A 20,558-nucleotide genomic window follows, 5' to 3' on the forward strand; every position below is an offset into this window, starting at 1 on the left:
TTCCCCTTGGCTCTGGGGCCCCTCCCTCCCCTCCCTTCCGTAGCTGGAATGGTTGTTGGGTGCCTCACTCAGCAGCCCAGTCTTACTTTGGGACAGGTCGAGTGTGGAGCCCCATCCTCCTCGACAAGCTTTGTCAAGACTGCGCTTTTGGACCTTGAAGCGCTTTTCTAGCGAGGAGACTCTCCACCTGGGTTACTGAGTCCAGGGCAAGGTTACCCGGAGGATTGCTCAGCATGAGTCGTTGACGTCACGGCTTTGCTCCTCAGTCAGTATTGAGTTATCCAATGGGTATCCTACCCATTGTCTGAAAGTTGTGCTTTTGACCTCAATTTCCTTTTTTTTTTTTTTGGTTTTTAAAAGTTTTTATGCTATTTCTAGTCTGCCTGCATGTATATTCAGTTGATGGAATTGTGTATTTTTAGGGTGTAGTATTAACGACCCTGGGAAAACAAGAGTCGACTATCTGCTGTATATGTTGGCGTGTTCCCAGTAGAGTCCTCTCTCTTCCAGTGGTGGATCCTCTCCTGCCCTTCCCCGTACCACCGGCTGCCTTTTGGAATTTTCCCTGCCCACCAGGGTGCTCCATTCCGTGGGCAGTAGAACGAAAATGGTAAAGGTTAGAGGAACACACCGGAGGTTAGTGTGCAAAGTTAACGTTCCTTTCTTTGAGTTTTATGCAGTTATGCTTTCTGTGTCACCCGTCCCCGTAGATTATTGGAGATCAGCTTTTTCCTCTTACTTTTCCAGTGCACGGTCAGGTAGACAGGTTCTGTTCTCTTAATGATTTTTCTTTTTTATATCCTTCTGTTAGAGCATCACTCTCCCCTGCCCGCAGCCCCCTCTCCCCTTACCCCCAGCTTTCTGGACAAGGTTGGGTGACCCACGGGACATCTCTTCCCTGGCCTTTTTGAAGACCTGACTTATCCTGCGTGCCTGGGAAATGTTGGGTTTCTTCATCTCATTGTTCAGTGGATTCAGAATGTTGACGTGTTTGCGGCACCCTCTACTCATGGTCAGATTGGGTCAGATTTTCCTTTTCCAAACAGTAGGGTTGCTCTTGCCTCCTCTTTGAGACATCTTTATATATCCTGCTTATCCACATTTTTCCATTTCTTTAGTTTTTAGACTTTCCTCTTAAAATAACCTATTCTTCAGAGTCACGTGGCATTATTTTAGCTCTCTGTTTATGCTGGGTGTGGCCCCTGTGCCTGGTGGGATTATATTTCTTTCTGGCTGCTTCTCAGTTGGCCCATCTTCTAGCTTAACATTTCTTCCCTTCCTCATTCCTCTGGGCCATTCTTCGTTTCCGATTTCCTGAGTTTTGGGGAAATACATCTTTGTGTGCAGTTGTACTTCTTTCTAATTTGCTTATGGAAAAGCAACAGAAGGTGATTCTCACGTTCTCTTCCTTTCCCCTCCTAGTGTACACATTGCCTCCTTTGTGGGACCTTTGAATTTGGCCTTTTGGAGAGAAGTTGTTTTTACATCCACGTTCTCATCACTGAGTGCATTCATCCTGGAGACCTTCATTCACTGAGCTTGTATCACGTGCAGGGATCTGTGTGTGCATGGGGTGGGGGGGTTATGTGACTCTGCTTGAGACCATAGGGGTCTTGTTAGCCTTTTAGTGTGAATGACATTGCTGTATATCTTGTGCATGTCTTTTTATGTATTCGTGTAAGGAATTCTTTTCTGAACTTTGTTTGGATTGTAATCTTACAAAGAGATCCTCTAATAGTGTACTATCCCATTGAGCTTTTCCCTGTCCCTGCAGGAGTCGGGGTGGTGGAGAGGGTGGAGGGCAGACTGGGAGACGCACTCAACAGCCTTCCTTCAGACTGTATGTGGGGTGTGTGTGGGTGTGGGCGTGTGTGTAGAAAAAAGTAGTCAATCTTCTTCCTAAATGTCTAGGTGTAACTTTTAGGTCATTTAGATATATGTTGATTGGGATGCTCGTATAACATTTGAACAGCAGCATAGTAGGGATTGTATAGCACATGAAATCAAATACATCCTTTATAGAAGGAAGTGATAGAAAATTTTCTCATGATTACCTGGTAAATTTCATATTATCAGTTAGTAAGGACTGTATGCGCTGCTGGTACTTTTTCGCTGCCGGGAAGTGTTATATCTAAATTTTACGCCTAATTGTAGAGACCATTCTTAGGCGAGGTATCTGGTATACATATCACTGCTTTTGTTTATTATGTGACTTTTAATTCTTTACACTTTTTATTGGTACTGTTGTTTGTGTCTTTTCTTTATTTTGGTAAAATAGCCTTATAGTATTTTGGGGTGTAGGTTTGGTGTACCTAATGATGACAGTAATGATAAAGAATTAACCTGAAATGCACTTTTTCTTTTCCTCATATGTTAAATCAGATTTCCCCTCTACAATATCTGTAGAAACCAATTTTGCTAGTATTTCACTCTTAAGAGGAGCTCTTGTTAAGATTGTTGTAGTATGGGGTTTGCCATGGTCCTTTATCTGTGTGAATATGTGACTGAATATCTTCTGTGGGGGCAAGGTGATGTGTGTTTCTGTTGTATTTCCATTATAACAGATCATTTTCTAAAATGTTCTGTGTGTTCTAGAATCACTTACCGTGACCTTTTTTTTTCTTTTTGATGTTCTAGATGGCTTAAATCCTACCTCCCTTTCTTCCCACAAGGTTTGTTTATTGCCCTTCTCATTGTTATTATAAAAAAAATTTGTAGATTACTGTATTTATAGCCTTTCTGTCATTCAGTAAAGAGGGATGCCCACCATTCTTTTTGTCCTGTAGTAAGAGGCAGTGTTACTTCTTGTAGGGAGATGGAATGGGATTTAAGCCACGAGGTAAGGGGTGATGGTAGTATTTGTAACTGGATAGCATCCTCGGTGAAACACTGTGTCCTTTTGGCACCTGGGCCTCCCCGTGTAGACTTTTGGAAATTTTTGTTTTTGCTGCATTTAGCCAACTTCTTTCTGTTTCTTTGGCTTGCTAATGATACACTTCTTTGGGCAGAGGCAGCAAGTATACTATTGATACTTCATTTGGGGCCTTCATTCACGAGGTAATGTGGGGTCTTCTAATATCATGCTGCCTGTCTTAGTACCATCTCTGGTCTTTGGTGTCTTTGAGGGTGAGGGCAGGAAGTGTTCTGGCTCCGCTTCTATGTCCATAGAACATGAGTTAGGATGCACGGTCATTCACCCCCTGTTCCAGATTATAGTGTGTAATCTGTCTTTCTTTTCTCTTTATTTATTTTTTGAATACCTAATCAGGTTCAGGATATAGTTGATCAGACGCTATTAGATCCCTGTATCTTGTGCCATCCATGGATGTCGTGGCCATCAGTCCTGCAATTAAGATGTGTTACCATTCTGTCATTAGAAAGAGGGGCTTGTAAACATATAGATGGTCTTCCATCCTGTGATATTTGTCATGTATTTGTAAGGAGAGTGTTTCTCTGTATATATTGACAAGGACAGCCATCCTTGAATTTTTTATATGGTGGGACGAAGTAAAGGGTGTTTTTTTTTTTCCCCATCAGTATGCTGGCTGTGTATTTCTGAGGTTCTATTGCATCTTTCTGCTTTGAACGCCATTGCTTGTAGAAGGTCGTGGGCCTCCTTGTGTAAAGATTGGTAATGCTTCCTGAGCATTTTTTAGTTCATTACCCTGGACTAAAAAAGAAATATTATGTACCCCACTGCAAAGAGAGGCCAAGTGTCAGCCACATTACTTCCCTTTTCACTTTTTTTTAAGAGGGTTGTTCATTTATTTTCAGCTGATTGACATACCGTAAGCTGGAATGACCAGCGATATTTTTGAAATGGTTCTTCTTCTACATTCACCCCAATGTTTTGCTCATTCTTGGTAGAATTGCACGTTCTCTTCCACATGAGTCCCTCATTTGGAAAAGTGCAGTCCCATTTTATTTCTCTTTTTCAGATTTAGCCAGGCCCTTCAAGACATGTAATGAACGTATCCCTTTCTGAGCCTGTTAGGAGAGGGTATCGGCAGGGGAGGAAGACGTGCTGGTTGGGGCTGGATCCCTCACTCTGCTCTCTGCAGTATGGCTTTGTACTTACAGGTGCCCGATGTGATGTGCCTTCAAGTAAACGTTTGGGGCTGAGTTCTGAACAGTTTTAAACACGTCACCACCTGGACACGAATTAAGTGGCATTAATCTCACCCGTGATCTCGCTTCCTAATGTCACCCAAATACACCCCCCCCACCCAAATCTAAAAACAGCACTCATAACAAAATCCCCAAAAAGGAAACCGTGAAGGCCGGCTCTGACCCCGCCTCCTCTGCGGCTCAGCCGCTAGCTTTGGACACGTTGTCAGTCGCTCCGTTTTGCATAGACAGCCTTCAGTGGGGTTGGCGGGTGACACAGAGCGTTCAGTTATTTAACAGACCGTGCCTGTCTCTCCTATCTTTCCTTAGCAGTTACCACAAGGTAAGATCATGTATTTAGTCACTTAAAAACACTTGCCAAGTGGATATTTCCTCCTTTATTTCCACCTAACCATTAGAATGAATACTGGAATTTGTCTTCTCATGGTAATAGTGAATTACTGTGTCCCTACTTTTGTGTCCAACATCTATGAGAAAATGGGGCACTAACTCTCTGAAACGGCAGTCCGACTCACCAGTTTTCGGACCTTCTCTCTGTGGCCTGCACATCATTGCGGAGATGACTTATAACTTTCAGCTAAATCTCGTGTCTGTAACAAGTGATAAACCAGATATTTAAGTTTATTTAATCTTTTTTACAGCATACGTTTAACAGTATGTATCTGTGTTGTATTAGAATGATATGCAGATACAGCCAGAGGTACTCCTGCAACTAACAAAAAAGAAAGAAAACAAAGCCTTTTTTCTACTTTGAAAAACAGGTACTATCTTTTTTTCCTTCATCAGGGTTGATTTAGATTGCCAGAAAGCATTTCTGAGGGTACAGCAATACAATCAAGAGTTAGTCTTTTTAAAACTTAGATTTGGTTTTTAATTCTTAGCTGAAAAGTTATTCTTTTTTTTTTTTGCGGTACGGGGGCCTCTCACTGTTGTGGCCTCTCCCGTTGCGGGGCACAGGCTCTGGACGCGCAGGCTCAGTGGCCACGGCTCACGGGCCCAGCCGCTCCGCGGCATGTGGGATCTTCCCGGACCGGGGCACGAACCCGCGTCCCCTGCATCGGCAGGCGGACTCTCAACCGCTGCGCCACCAGGGAAGCCCCCTGAAAGGTTATTCTTGAGGAGGTATGTGCCCCACTGGTTTTCTGGGGCACATGGATATCAAACCATTTGGAAGCAATAAAAATAAATTGGTACAAAGTGGGAAGTTATCAAAGAGAAAGAAAAGATGCGATAGTGAAGAAATTACCCATTTATTTTTAAAAAATAATCTCCAAGTGATGACTGTGAGTGTAAATTCAGATATCCTAAGGAAAAAATGGAACGTTGGTATGGTTACCATGCTGAAATCGGCAAATATACTTATTGTATGAAGAACACTCCCCAAAATGGGGATGCTTAGAAGATAAAGAAGTTGATGGGATTGGTTATTTTAAGATGTTAAGTGTTTTTTCTCTTTTAAAAAGTAATTGAAATAAAGTAACCCTTAGTGAAGAGAATGTAAACTTTAATGGAAGTTCAGCAGAATGAAACATTTAAAAAGTGAAATTTGAAGATAAGGATTTTTTATTGTGAATCCACAAGGGGGTAGTGATGTTCTATCAAAGATATTTGTGGTGGAAATGTGAGATGATCTCTTTTAACATTTTAGATTTTCAGATAAAACCGGTATGTTTGCATTTTAACTTAATAAGATCTTTTAAAAATGTTTATTGGCGAAATTGTTTACTGCTTAAATTAAAAAAAACATCCATTTTGGGTGAATGGCTATTTTAAGCCATGTGAGTGGTAAAGAACAGAAAATGTCCCTGTAGTTTTGTGCTCTGGAGAGGTGATCGAGGCTCTCAGGGTCACTTATTTTCTAAGACTGTAATAATGTTAAATTTCCTGAGAAACATTAGGAATCTAGGAATCAGTTACTTAAGTGTCCTGAATAATAGGATTTTAGTAAACTGTGTCTAAACTTCATAGAAGTTTGTATTACTAGTTGTATTTTAAATTCTGTCAAGAGATGAAAAATGTGAATAGTCCACATACTAGCTATTCTTAATAGTTCTAAGTAAATCAAATTTTTATAATCTCTTTTTTTATTAGTTTATATTACATCATTAGATAAAAGCATTTTTTTCCCCTCTTACATAAAAATTCCAGTAGCTTGCCTGAGGTCACTGAGTCCCACCCTGTTATATTCAGAATTGTTTAAAAATTAGGCATGGTTTGGCAACGCCAGATAGTTTTTAGTGAAGAACTGAAACTATGTTGTGTGCTCTTTTTTGAATGTGATGGCACACGGTGGGAGGAAGATTTAAGGTGCGAATGAGACTTTGTTCTTATTTAGAGACATAGCTAACCATACTTTAAAAAAAATAGTACTTTTAACAATAATATGAAATATTTCCATGGTTTAGAAGTTATGATTGTTCGTGGCATGTACACTGTGTATTTTTCATATTTGGCCTAGGGAAAAGGTTGTTAATGGGGTTCTTTCTCTCTCTCTCTCTTCTGTCCCCTTTTTTCCCCTCCCTTGTTTTGAGCAAGGGCTTCTTCTGTCTTATACCCTTTATTAAATGACTAGTGGTTTAATATCCCCAAAGATGCACTGTTTCTTCACAGACTACCCTGAGCTCTGCTGGGAGCTGAACTATGACGTCAGCGTTTTCATTCATGAGTTTGGTTCTTCCAAATCTCTTCTCTTGTTCGGTGTTCCCAAGCTGAGTTCTGGCACATGGACAGATCAGTTTACCATCAGCCCATAAATCAGTGATAAAAGGTAAAACAAAAGATAAGATACTGGAGTTGTTTCAACAGAGCTGGAGTTGCTCATGCTGATTTGCATCAGTGTAGCTTGGACAAGGTTTCTGGCGAAACAGATTGAATCCTAAAAACAGTCAGTTTAATTATCTCATGATTTTGTGGATTGAGCTGTGTTGTGAACATATTGACACTACATTTTTGTTCTCCCATGAAGTTCAGGGTGCTGTGCTGTAGCTCCTTTGTTATAAAGTAGCATTTCTGTTGTAATTTGGCTAAATCAGGATTCTGCTTTATTTCAGAGAGGTTAGGCCTGCAGATTAAATTATATTCTGTGCAAATTACTTTTGGAATACATTTGGATTTTTTTTGAGGGGGGAGCGATTCTCTTGCTCTTGAAATATTTTAAATAACTATTGTTTGATACTTAGAGTTTCAATATGTTGTGATTATAATTATGTAACTGGCATGGCAGCTCTTGTGTCGGAGTTGGGTTTTATCTTCCTAGATCACATACTCCTGTAGCCGTTGACTCTAGCTTCTCCTCCAGGGAGGTCACTGCTTGTAATTCAGTGCTGCGTGAGAGCCGTTCTTGAAGAAATCTTGTTTGGAGTTTGCCTCTGCAGGGCCGCGTTGGAGGCTGAGCCTCTGGCGTCTGGCATCTTTCGGGCCTCCTGTAGTTGACGAATGGTGAAGCTTTAAAAAAAAGTTCATTTTCTCTGGTTTCTTGGGGGTTTGTTGACTTTCCAGTTAGTTAATTGCCAAGAAACATCTAGAAGTAAAATGTGTTATATTTAAAAATCATTTTGGCCCAGTTACAATTTATGGTTAGAGATGATTCGAATTGCAACCATTTTGATTGATACCCAGTGTTACTCCTGAGATGACTTTTTAAACCTCCTGACAACTCAGAGATATTGTCTTCTCCCAGCCTTAAATGAAATGAGAGCTTGGTGTTCCTTTAGGTTGAGCCAAGGTTTCTGGTGGGGAACAGAGATTTGTGGTCTGTTATTTAGCTTTCTCCTTTAAGTAGATGCTCTGAGAAAAAAAATGAGAGCAAGTAGACATGCATAAGCATTTGAAGCTGACTTAAATGACATTTATTATTTTCTCTAAGAACTAAATCATTTTAAAATTATTTAAATACAATCTCCAGGAAGGAATCTAATTGTAAATACTATTGAAGAAAGGAATCTTTAATGGTAGAGGGTTTCCGTAAACACTCAGTCATTTTCAAAACGGTGTTCTACTGTGTGCTGCTGTAGGATATATGAAAACTTATGGGTTTTGATATCAGATTTCAAAATGTTGGGCAGCCTAGCTGTAGTGCCAGCAATATCATTTTTGTCTTACCCCGAACCAAACAGTGCTAGATGAGTCCTCTGGCCACAAAGGCTTAGGTTTCCTGTATGGCTTTGAGAACAAGTCCACTGTGGTTCCCAGCTCGTACTCTTCTCTTTCAGTAGCCAGGAGCACTGGCGAACGGGAACGAGGACCCCGGCTAGAGGTGTATTTTCTGCTGTGCTTGCTGCCACTTCTGTAGGCCGGATGCTAGAAGCCTCTCTCCCTGGCCTCTGCAGCCTTCTCTTCCTTACCACATCCTACCTCGTCACTGTTGATTCTGGCTCTGCATCTCCTCTTGCTTTTCCTAGGCTTCTGCTCTAGTATAATGAGTTAGTCGGTTATAATTTTAAGGGGATTCACGTGTTGGGTAGAGGGTAGTCCTAGTGACAGCCTCTAAAGCTCCTTCCCAATCTGACTTATGATGCTAAGAAAATGAAGTTGCATGTGTGGGATTTCGCTTCATGGCTTGCTGTGCTGGTGTGCAGCTGTCTTATTCTGTGTAACTCTCTCTTTTCCTTTTGAGGTACTTGCTCCAGGTCAGGCTGGCTGTGTACGAGGAATTTGAACTATAGTCACCGAGGTGCCTCCTTTCTGGTATACGGAGAAGGCTTAATTTTTTAGGCCTAACACGTTGCGAGTTAAAAATTGCAAAAGAAATTGTTAAAGTTGTTAAAGATGCACAGCACAAAAATGTTCATTCTGCTTAGTTATTCCCTATGACACATTTCAGGTCTTTATTCTAATATGGATGAGAGTTTATAGTGTTGGAAAAACAGACTTAAATAGTACACGATTACAGATGCAAAAGTGTCTGCTAACCTCAGACATTTTATGTTTAAGGTAGTATTATTTATATTCATTTAGCTTTATTTCCTGGAGTTGATAAGTATAACTGTTATTAGGATGTATCGATTGCTAGACTCTTCCTACTAAGAAACTCTTGTGGATTGGGGAGTTTTGCTGAGTCCACTGTAATTGATCATATAGCATCTTCACTTGGGCATACTCCCTGGGCCGCTCCAGGCCTGGCGTTTGGAGATACCTTGAATATAATTTAGTTTTTGAAAGTTTCTTTCATATTTAAAGATACTGAGGGTCAAGTTAAAGTTCCCGGTGTTCTTGGCAACATTCTCTGCCTTATCCTTTCTGTCTCTGCCATTATGAAACATGCTGGCTGAATCATTTGCTTTGACAAAGCTTCTGATGGAGGTCTCTTCCTCATTTAATTTTATCCGTAACAGGCTGTTGTGCTTACAAAGAGAGCTATAATAAGCGGAAGGTGGCGAGTGGGTACTCAACATTTTTGAAGTACTTGTTTTTCTTCCTAGGGGTCCTCCAGAAATTGATCATGGATTACTTGACCGAGTTCAAGGCCCAGAGATTTATTCCAGGCACTCTGGGAGGCGAGGACCATCAGTCTTTTTCCACTGAATCTGATGATTCTCCAGATGACCCATTGCTGCCCGTATGGGTGTCTTCTGATGCAAATCAGGTGATAGTGGCAGCCTTTCTAACTGGGCTGGATCTCCTTGACAGCCGGTGTGTGTCCTCTGCCGGTATTTTTAGGCTCCAGCTTCTGTGGCCGGGGCTGGAGGAGCCGAGGATGGACTTAGCCACCCTGGGGCTGCTCCAGGTGGTTGCGGGTGTTCTCTGCCGTCTCCCTCCAGCGCCTCCAGCACCACCTTGTCGCTTGATGACAGAGCCTAGACGGAAATCCCTGTTTAATACAAAAGAATGAAAAAGTCATGGTTTTCAGAGCGCTTGTAAAGATAAACAGTGGTGAGCAGTGATGGTGCACAACGGCATGAATGTCCTTAATGCCACTGAGTTGTACACTCAGAAAAGGTTAAAGTGGTACATTTTAGGTTATGTGTATTTTTCCACAATTAAAAAAAAAAACCCAATGGATTTAAAATCCAATGACAAAAGTAGCTATACGGAGCTAAAAGTAAATGTGTGGCAATATTTTCATTACACTAAGTTGGCAGGTTGTGCCTTAAATCATCAAAATCCCCCCCCCCACCCCGCTGACCCCTGCATGTGCGCGCACGTGCACGCACGCACACACACACACACACACACACACACCGAACATCAGATGGCTCTGAGGTTCATTTATATAGAAAGTGGACACTAGGACACTTGACGTCAGAGAGGGGAAGCTGGCCCTCCTTTAGCTGGAGCTGTTTTTCTTGCAGGGAACACAAGCCACTTAGGTTAAGTGAAGGTGGTTTTTGTGTAAGAAGAGCAGAGGCCATCTCAGCCTCCCAGGATGGAGACTGCAGTGAACTGGACAGTCTGGGAACTGCACCCGGAGAGCCTGGAGTGGCCTTTTCCTCTGGAGCCCCTGGGGCTGAGTGGGGGTCATGGCTCTGCCGGCCCCCCTCTCTGCTGCTCCCCGTTCCTCCTTGCACACAAGGCTTCTCACTCGCGTGCAGCCTCCTTGCCTCACCGTAGTTTGCATGCAGTGGGCAGGGGTCCCGGTCATGGCTTCTGCGCATCCTGACTCTGGTTCCAGGGCTCACCGTCATCTGACTCCAGTCTCTATGGCATGTGTTTAAAATACTCCAGACTGAGGGTTGGACTGATTCCTCTCAGCCACTTGCTTTGTTTCCAAGGCTGGGCGTTCACCCCGGTCCCGTGCACGCTGAGAGGGAGCTGGTTTGGGTTGCTGGCCTGCTAATCACTTAGAGGGGCTTAAGGTGGATTGTGGGAGAAGGGGACTGTAGCAGGGTGTCCTGACGCCTTGACCTCTGTCTCCATCAAACAGTGTAAAAGAAAGAATACTGACTCCAAAATGGATTTCTCATGTCCACTCGCTATAGCGAGTAAACTTTTTGCAGAGAAAATGTTCCCTGTGGCTACAGCTTTGAGGCGGAGCATCTTCAGCCAGCCAGCCCTCTTGTGTGTGGAGCAAGTCAGCAGTGGGTGTGGCTGCTGTCCCAGGGCTCGTGCTTGGAGTGGTGGTGAAGCAGCTGGGACACGTGGGAACCTGGTGGTCTGGCAGCCATTGCCCTGGTGGTTCTCAGGGAGAACCAGGCAGCTTGAGGGATGCCAGTGTCTTCTGAGGTGTCCCACGGTTGAGATGCTTGGGTGGGCTCCCTTGCCTTTCCCCTTCTTGTGGACCACTAAACCTGGACGGTTGGAGACGTTGCCTCTGAAGAGGGGGTCTGGAGGGTGGAAACGGAACAGCCTCTGTCTTAAGCACATGTGGCTACCTGTATGCATACTTGTTTGGCTTTTCCTTCGTATCCTTCCTGCATCTAATCTCAGGTTTTTCTTGATTTCTCATGGTAGAAGGAGGAAGTAAAATTACAGTAAACAGGTAGAAGGCTGAAAGCAGTGGTTTGGAGGTCTATGTAAAAGGGCTAGTAGCCAGCACACCACTGAAGTCTGTGAATATACAGCTGCTTAGCAATTGATGTTTCATAGTGATGACCTTGAGTGTATTCACAGAAGCAATACTAAGTATGCTATGCTTAACAAAAGAGGAAAGTATATAATGTTTTAAAGATACATAAAGGGATTTGATTCCTTTTTAATAACAGCTTTATTGAGGTATAATTCATATAACATAAAATTCACCCTTTTAAAATATACAATTAAGTGGTTTTTAGTATATTTACATAGTTGTGTAACTATCACCACTATCTAATTCTAGCACATCTTCATCACTCCAAAAAGAAACCTCTACCCGTGAGTAGGCACTCTCCTTTCCTCCCTCTCCTCTGCTCTAGGCAATTAGAAATCCACTCTCTGTCTTTATGGATTTGCCAATTCTGGACATTTCATATAGATGGAATCCTACAATATGTGGCCTTTTGTGACTGGCTTCTTTCCCTTAGCATAATGTTTTCATCCATGTTATACTGTATATCAGAACTTCATTTTTTTTTTTTTTTTTTTTGCTGTACGCGGGCCTCTCACTGCTGTGGCCTCTCCCGTTGCGGAGCACAGGCTCCGGACACACAGGCTCCGCGGCCATGGCTCGCGGGCCCAGCCGCTCCGCGGCATGTGGGATCTTCCGGGACAGGGGCACGAACCCGTGTCCCCTGCATCGGCAGGCGGACTCTCAACCACTGCGCCACCAGGGAAGCCCCAGAACTTCATTTCTTTATGGTGGAATGATAATCTATTATATAGATATACGGCATTTTATTTATCTGTCCACCAGTTGATGGACATTTGAGTTATTTCCACTCTTTGGCTACTATGAATAATGCTGCTATGAACATTTGTGTACATGTTTTTGCATGGACATGTGTTTTCAGTTCTGTCCGGTGTACACCTAGGAGTGGAATTGCTAGGTCATATGGTGACTCTGTGATTAACTTTTGAGGAACTGCCCGACTGCTTTCTAAAGTGGCTGCATCATATTACATTCCCGCCAGTGATGTTTGAAGGTTCCAATTTCTCCACATCCTTGCTGGCACTTGTTGTTATCTGTCTTTTTGATTACAGCCATTCTAGTGGATGTGAAGTGGTATCTTATTGTGGTTTTGATTTGCATTTTCTAAAGCCTAATGATGTTGAGCATCTCTTCCTGTGCTTATTGGCCATTTGCGTGTCTCCTTTGAAGGAATGTGTATTCAAGGCCTTGGCCCATTTTTGAATGGAGTTGTTTGGTTTTTTGCTTTTGAGTTGTAGGCATTTTTGAGATATTCTGGATATCAGTCCCTCATCAGATGTATGATTTGCACATATTTTCTCCCATTCTGTGGATTGTCTTTTCACTTTCTTGCTGGTTTCCTTTGAAGCACAAAAGTTTTAAATTTTTTTTTTTTTTTTTTTTTTTTTTCTTTTTGCAGTACGCGGGCCTCTCACTGTTGTGGCCTCTCCCGTTGCGGAGCACAGGCTCCGGACGCGCAGGCCCAGCGGCCATGGCTCACGGGCCCAGCCGCTCCGCGGCATATGGGATCCTCCCAGACCGGGGCACGAACCCGCATCCCCTGCATCGGCAGGCGGACTCTCAACCACTGTGCCACCAGGGAGGCCCAAAAGTTTTAAATTTTGATTGAGTTCAGTTTATCTGTTTTTTCTTCTGTTGCTTATGCTTTTGCTCTCATAATTAAGAAACCATTGCCTAATCCAAGGTCATGAAGATTTACACCTATGTTTTCTTGTCAGAGTTTAATAGTTTTAGCTTTTACATTTAGGCCTCGGATTCATTTTGGGTTTTTGTATGTTGTGAGGTAGGTAGGCCTCCAGCTTCATCCTTTTTTGCATGTGGATATCCAGTTGTCCCAGTACCATTTGTTGAAAAGACCATTCTTTTCCCATTGAAGTATCTTGGCACCCTAGCCAAAAAATCAGTTGGCCATAAGTGTGTGGGCTTTGTTTTGGAGTCTCAGTTCTAATCCATTGATCTGCATGTCTGTCCTTATGCCAGTACCACACTGTCTTGATTACTGTTGCTTTGTAGTTAAGTTTTGAAATTGGGAAGTGTCTGTCCCCCAACCGTTCTTCTTTTTCAAGATTGTTCTGAATATTCTGGGTTCCTTGATTTTCCATATGAATATCCAGATCAGCTTGTCAGTTTCTACAAAAAAGGCTGTTTTGATATTGATAGGGATTATATATTAAATGGGTGGATCAATCTGGGGAGTTTAAATCCTTTTTATGGATCTGCTGTTTGGGAACTAGTCCTGCCTAACTCAAGCACCCAAGCATCTTGCCTTAAAAAAATTGTTGTTTAAACTTATTAATATAGTAGGCTGTGTTGTTGAAAAACCTAATTCCCTATGAGGCTGGAATTGGACTTTTCAGGTTCCAAGAGAGCAAATAGCTACTCATATAGCCTGTATAGGTCGACTTCTTGTGGTGTGGGTTCTTTTGATGTGAAAGTTTGCTGATGCCTTGTGTGTTTAGAAAAAATGTGGTATTCTGGTTAACACTCATTCTGATTAATAGAGAATTAACAGATTCCATTCATGAATATTTAATTATAAAAGAGCTAGAATATATTACAATAATGTGACATTAAATTTTATGTAATTGTCATTATTATTGGAGGTGTCAGAAATTATTTTAGGATCTTGTAGTCCTGTGGAGACCATGTGACTATCCGTTACTGTTATACTCTTAAGGCAGTTCGTTTACTCAACACATAATAATAAAGTGCCAGGCCCAGAGAAGGACAGTCATGGTCCCTGTCCTCACGCAGCTGACAGGGAAACCAGCGTTAATCAAGGTGCCACGTGTGAGTACAACTGATACACTGCACTTGCCTTCCTAGTGCTGTATCACGTCCATGCTATGCAGGCGAGTGTAGTGCATCAGAAAGGGATTTGCTCACCTGAAAGCTTGGAGGAGCTTCTTGAGCTGAACTCGGAAGGAAAATGGGAATTAATTGAGGGAAGAGTGAAGGAAGGAAGTTTTAGGTAATCGGATGGCTGGTTAGGGAGATACATGGGCATACTGTGGTTATATCTGGCTGTTTGTAGCTTTTGAGGAGTTCCTGAAGCCTTGACTCTGGTCTTTACCCCTTAAGTGCCTTGTGACTTTGAGCAAGTAACAGCCTTTCTGAGCTTATCTACTTACTGTTTTTTAATCTTATGAGGCAGTGTGTAGCCATTTTTACTTAGAGATACTTACTGAAAACATACAGAAATTTAGGCTCTTGATTGATTGTATTTATATAATTCAAAAATAATTATTTTTTCATGACCCTGTTTGGTTGTTTACTTAAAAGTGCAATGCTGACAAATTGAGTATTTTTCTGAACATTTTTCCTAGTCTTGGAAATTAGGATTCACTTCTGTTCGTAATACTCCAGAAGCTTCCAGCCTGCAGGGGAACAGATATGGATGTAACTGAGTCAAGGCAGGTCATAGTGAATGGTGTAATCATGTGCTGGAAGGAACTGGGAAGACTTCTGGAAGGAGGTAGAATTTGACCTGGCATTATTGACAGGCAAACATGATGGTTTGACGAGAAATTCCAAGCGGAGGAAATGGAGCAAAGGCACAGAGCCAGGAGTACCGGGGAGGCTGGGGTTCCTGGTGCATGTGGGTAGATGAACCTGGCAAAGTAGGTGGGGGCCAGGTTGTCAGGGCTTGGAAAGTCAGACTGAGGAGCCTGGCGTTTACTCTCTCTGCTTTGGGAGAGGCTTTAGGGTTGTTTGTTTGTTTTTTTAGCGGAGGAGTGGGATTGATTGGTTAGTCAGTTCTGCTTGAAGGTGCTAATAAGGACCGCCTGCTTACTGCTCCAGCGACCTCGCCACTCTCCAGCTGTGGTGAATTTTTTTAGATTCTGGCTGTCTCAGGGCACCATGCTTTCTCTTGGTTTTAGGCCTTGCGCATTGTCTTTGCCTTGGCTTAGAAGGTGCACTTTCCTCTAAAACAAATACACACATACTTACACATATGCTCTGTTTCGCTGCCTCTCTTTGTCCTCTGGGTTTCTGCTTAAATAACATTTTTCGGAGTAAGCCTTCTTGACCTTGCCTCTTTTCGGATTGGGTTGTGTGCCCTTCCCTGGTGCACCCATAGTACTTTTTGGTTTTCCTGGTCCTAGCTCTTTTACTTGTGTTGAACTTGCTTGTTTACTTCTCTTTCTCCTTCAGTTAGATTTACATCTTCAGTGGTCACAGGCTTGACTACCTGGCACCTGGCATGGGCTTCGTAAATGTTTGTTGGTTGAATGAATGAACGAGCGAAGAGGAAGGACTGGAGTTGGGAGACAGTAGCTCCTGGCAGGAACGTCTGTAGCAGGTGGGTTGGAACAAGGAGCTGGTGCGACGGAGCCGTGTGTGCGTGTGTGAGAGAGGCACAGGTTTGTGCCCGACTGACCATGGGCCTCGAGGGATGACGAGAGTTGGAGGTGACTTTAGCTTGTGAACCTCAACAGCTGGTGTTAGTGAGGCCATTAACTGAGGGAGGGACGAATTAGGAGGGATACGTTTTGGGGAGACTGGATGCAAATGTTATCGGTTCTGTTTTAGGTGTAATTGGGGTAGCGTTAGCATGTGTGCGTACAATATGACATTGGGAATGTGGATCAGAGATTAGGGAGTCATTCATATCACCCTGTTTCTTCTCTTCATTGAACTTTCAGAGGGCGAGGGAGCCCTGGTGATGGAGTCCATAGAGGTCAGCCTCCCTGGCACAGGGCAGGGTGGAGAAGGGTGGTGAGTAGACCTGGAGGGGCAAATAGAGCCTCCGGCAGAGTATGTATGTTTCATGAACGTAGAACCTTGATTGTCTTGCTTGTTGCTGTTACACAGCTCTGTGCCCAGAACAGTGCCTGTTGGTTGAAAGAATGAATCAGTTCAGATGAATTAGGAGTAGAATTCATAGTAGTGGGTGAAATTGTCATGGGAAAAGAGAAGGGACTTGTGGGCAGAAATGTGGTGAATGCTTCCATTTAAGTGACACCAGAGGGGAGAGGACCAGAGGAGACTGAGGAAGAATGGTCAGAGAGGTGTGGTAGAACAAGAACATAAAGTCAGAGACGCTTAAGTGCAAAGGGTTGTAAGGAGGTTATCAGTTGTAATGTCGAGAGGTTGAGTAGAATGAAGACTAAGAAAAAGGTACTGATTTTGTCAATTTGATAGTGAGTTGAGAGGATGAGAAAGAGGTAGTGAGAGAGTAGACAATTCTTTCAAGGGTTTTGGTGGTAAATGCAGAGTGCTGGTAAAATGATAGTGAAATCATTGATCAAGTCCAAGGTGAGAAAAGAAATCACTGGGCCCTGATCAGTGTATTAGTTATCTTTGCTGCTGTAACAAATTACCACAAACTTAGTGGTTTAGAAAAAGACACATTTATTATCTGGTTCTGTGGGTCCGGAGTTCAGGCAGGGCTTTGCTGGACCTGCTGCTTCATGGCCTCCCAAGCCTGCAGTCAAGGGCTCATTTGAAGGCCCGACTGGGGAAGGGTACTCTTCTAAGCTCACATGGTTCCTTCATGGGCAGAGCCAGCACGGTAGCTTGCTTCATCAGAACCAGCAAAGGAGAGTCTGCTAGCAAGACAGGAGGCACGATGCACATTGCCTATTCATGGAAGTGATGTCCCAGTGCCACATTCTGTTGTCAGAAGCAAGTTACTAGGTCCAGTGCACACTCAGGGGGAGGAGGTTATACAAGAGTGTGTGCTAACTTCAGGGGGTGAGGTTCATGGGCAGTCCACCTTGGAGTTCCAGTAGGGAGGGATGATGGCCCTAGGGGGCATAGGACAGTTCTTCGGGAAGATGCCCTGTAGGGCAGGATGGGAAGTTTTGGAGGTGAAGTTCCAGGTGTGAGGAGGGTTCAGGTACGTCGCGTTGGGGACCCTTCTGAGGAAGCCTTCCCTGCCGTCTCTCTTCATCCCTGATGAGAGGCATAGGTGCCTCTTGAAGTGCTCTCTCCTATTAGATGGATTAACAGACTGTATTGTAATTGTCATTGATAAACCCTCTGCTTTGCGAAAATTGAATTATTTATCAGCAAATTCTTGGCCAGTGGGGGTATCTGTCCTGCTTGCCTTAGGATGTTGCTAAGGATAAAATCAGGTAATTCATATGGAAGTATTTTATGGAATGTAAAGAGATTTGCAAACAAAAGGCATTACTACTTTCCCCCCATGTTCAGTAGGGCACATGGACTGTAGTGTACATTTTACTTGTTAACTTGGGTTCATTTTGTTGTACCTAAGTTACTGAACTGGGCTTTATTTAATGCTGTGATATTTTTAGGACTTTTCCAGTAGGCTGTTTGCTTTTATGATAAATGACCCCAAACTGCTGCACCTTTCAAGTCCTTGTATCTAGTTTATTGTTTTTTAAAAATGTGTCCTTGCTGTCCCTTGTCACTTTTGCTTCTACTTATCTGTCAGTCTCTAGCTGTCCTTTCCCCTTCTGATTTGTTGCTTCTGATCTTCTCTGGGCTTGGCAACCCGATAATTAAGCTTATTAGAACTATGCGTGGTTTAATAGTAATCAAGCTAGGACTGTGGATCAGAGAGCCCTTCTCACAGTGAAGTGTGTGAGCTTTTGCGCGTGGACAGATGTCTTTGGCTGCTGAGAGTGTCTTGGCGTCCTTCCTAGTTCTGGCTGCATTTGGATGAGGTGAGGCCCCACGCGGCCAGGTTCCATTCAAGGGGACGCCTCATTGCTCTGCTGTGAGAAACAGTGTCCTCTTCCCCTTTGGTTTTGTTTTTCTTTTTAACATTTTTATTTATTTATTTATTTTTGGCTATGTTGGGTCCTCGTTGCTGCGCGCGGGCTTTTCTCTAGTTGCGGCAAGCGGGGCCTACTCTTCGTTGCGGTGCGCGGGCTTCTCCTTGCGGTGGCTTCTCTTGTGGAGCACGAGCTCTAGGCACACGGGCTTCAGTAATTGTGGCTCACAGGCTCAGTAGTTGTGGCGCACGGGCTTAGTTGCTCCGCGGCACGTGGAATCTTCCCGGACCAGAGCTCAAACCCGTGTCCCGCAGGCGGATTCTTAACCGCTGCGCCACCAGGGAAGTCCCCTCCCCTTTGGTTTTGATGAGGTTTTAGTTTTGGGGCTGTAGCAAATAGTGATGGTGATGGGCGGTCTGTGGTTCATGGACTAAAAAATGTTTGAGAAGCACGGAAAATCTTTCTACCAGATCAACATCCAGACTTGTGTGTGTGTAGCGGTTGTGTTGCTGGCCTTTCCTTTAGGATGTTGAACTCCCAGCTTGGGTTACTAGGTATTGTTCCACGTTCCTCGTGTGCTTTGGCTTTTCTGTCAGAGCAACTTGTGAACATTTTCTGCCCCAGCTTTTGCATTGGTTCTTTGTGGAGAAGCGTTATTGCATTATTGGGGGACAGCCTGTGTTCTGTGGGCACAGCCCAGGAGTCATGTAGGGAGCCCTGCTCCTGGCTCTTGCTCTGTCCCCTTCCAGCCTGTGGCCCTTGGCAAGTGTCTCTGCCTGTGCCTTGGTGCCTTTTCTAGGACAGACATCATGTCTGCTCTGCTGCCTTCTGGGGCCAGAATAAGATTTTAAATGTGAAAATGCTTGGTATATGTACATAATATAACATGGAATGCCTAGCTTGTTGGGTTGATATTTTATGTCTCTCTTTGAGTAGTTAAACAAGTTATCAGTATCAGTAATGATAAGTGCTCCTGAGACAGTGTAATTTTAAATTTCATATAGTGCTTTTTTTTCTGAATATGTTCTACTAGAATCTATTTATACAAGTGAGGACATTTAATAAGTGCTCTTTGATTATTTTCAGAGTATTGAGTATACTGGCTTCCTAGACAAATTAAATTTATAAAAATTCTAATGATACTGCAATTCATACCTAGAAAGAATTTTTTTTTCATTCTGAAATCAGTTTAAATACACTTTACATGAATCTCTGGTAATAGTGAATCAATTAATGTGATTTCTCAGGTCATAAATCAGGCTTGATACATTGTAGTATTAGTGCCTGTATTAGCTTCTTAGCTCTTCAACTGTTTTGTGTTTTGTTTTAGCAGCTTGTTTGCTTTTGAACTCAATTCTAGGTGTTGAACTCAATTTGAGAGCCTAAAATGGTTTGTGCCCCAATTACCTTAGAGGTTACTGCTTCACTTTCTGACTGCGCTGGCCCCAGTAGTAGGAAGTCAGCCACCTAGCAGACGTTTTCCTTTTAACTTGAGTACACACTTTAATTTTGTCTCTACCCCATAGGAGTATTGTGAGGGTTATTATAGTAGCACTTACGGTATATTTTGAACTTCTTGAAAAGAGGTAATACATGAGCACAAAATATTTTTGTACTATACCATGTAATTTTTTCCCCTACTAACCTTTTGTGGTTTGTGTTTAGGGTGCATGTTGGCTTTCTAGTCTCAGAGGTCCTTAGCCCGGTTTTATGGAGGCCTCCAGAGCCTGGTCTCTGGCAGACCCTGTGTTCCTCTTTGTTGAGCAGCCCTGGGCTCTCAGTGGTAGCCTTGGCTCTGTTGTTGTCTGTGAACATGGTAGAGTATTTTCACCCCCTTAATTCTTCTTACTGGGTCGAAAGTAGCTTTTGTCTTACTGCTTGATTGTTCAGGTTCCAGAAGACAGGTGGCAACTCGGGGTGGCCTTAGGAGAGGGAGACAGAGGTTCTTAAAAAGACTGATGGTCTTCAGTAAATCCTACCACCACCAGGGCAAGAGACGGGACCATTCTTTTTCCTTTCCATGAACTTCTGGGAATGCCATTCATCCATGAATTCAACGAATACTTGCGCTTCTGTTATGTGCCAGACATTAAGTACCAAAAAAGCCAGACATCCCTTCAAGGATGCCCTGGATGTAGTCTTATTTTGAATATGCTAGAAAAATATTTATCAGAGCAGAAAAACTGCTAGATTGGGTTTAGATGCTGAATGGCCTTAGGGATTAAAGGTGGAGGTTGTAAGTT

General features: G+C 43.1%; 1 protein-coding gene across 1 annotated transcript in view; it reads left to right on the forward strand.

Annotated features, from left to right (window-relative positions):
- The window catches only part of CAMTA1 (calmodulin binding transcription activator 1), an 899,418-nt gene that overhangs the window by 2,624 nt on the left and 876,236 nt on the right, over window positions 1-20,558 (forward strand). Inside the window, exon 2 of the mRNA XM_060088900.1 lies at window positions 9,549-9,712. Coding sequence (XP_059944883.1) covers window positions 9,549-9,712 — 164 coding nt within the window. The remainder of the gene's footprint in view (window positions 1-9,548; window positions 9,713-20,558) is intronic.

This window comes from Mesoplodon densirostris, chromosome 2 (genome assembly GCF_025265405.1).
Source record: "Mesoplodon densirostris isolate mMesDen1 chromosome 2, mMesDen1 primary haplotype, whole genome shotgun sequence".
Classification (NCBI taxonomy): Eukaryota; Metazoa; Chordata; class Mammalia; order Artiodactyla; family Ziphiidae; genus Mesoplodon; species Mesoplodon densirostris.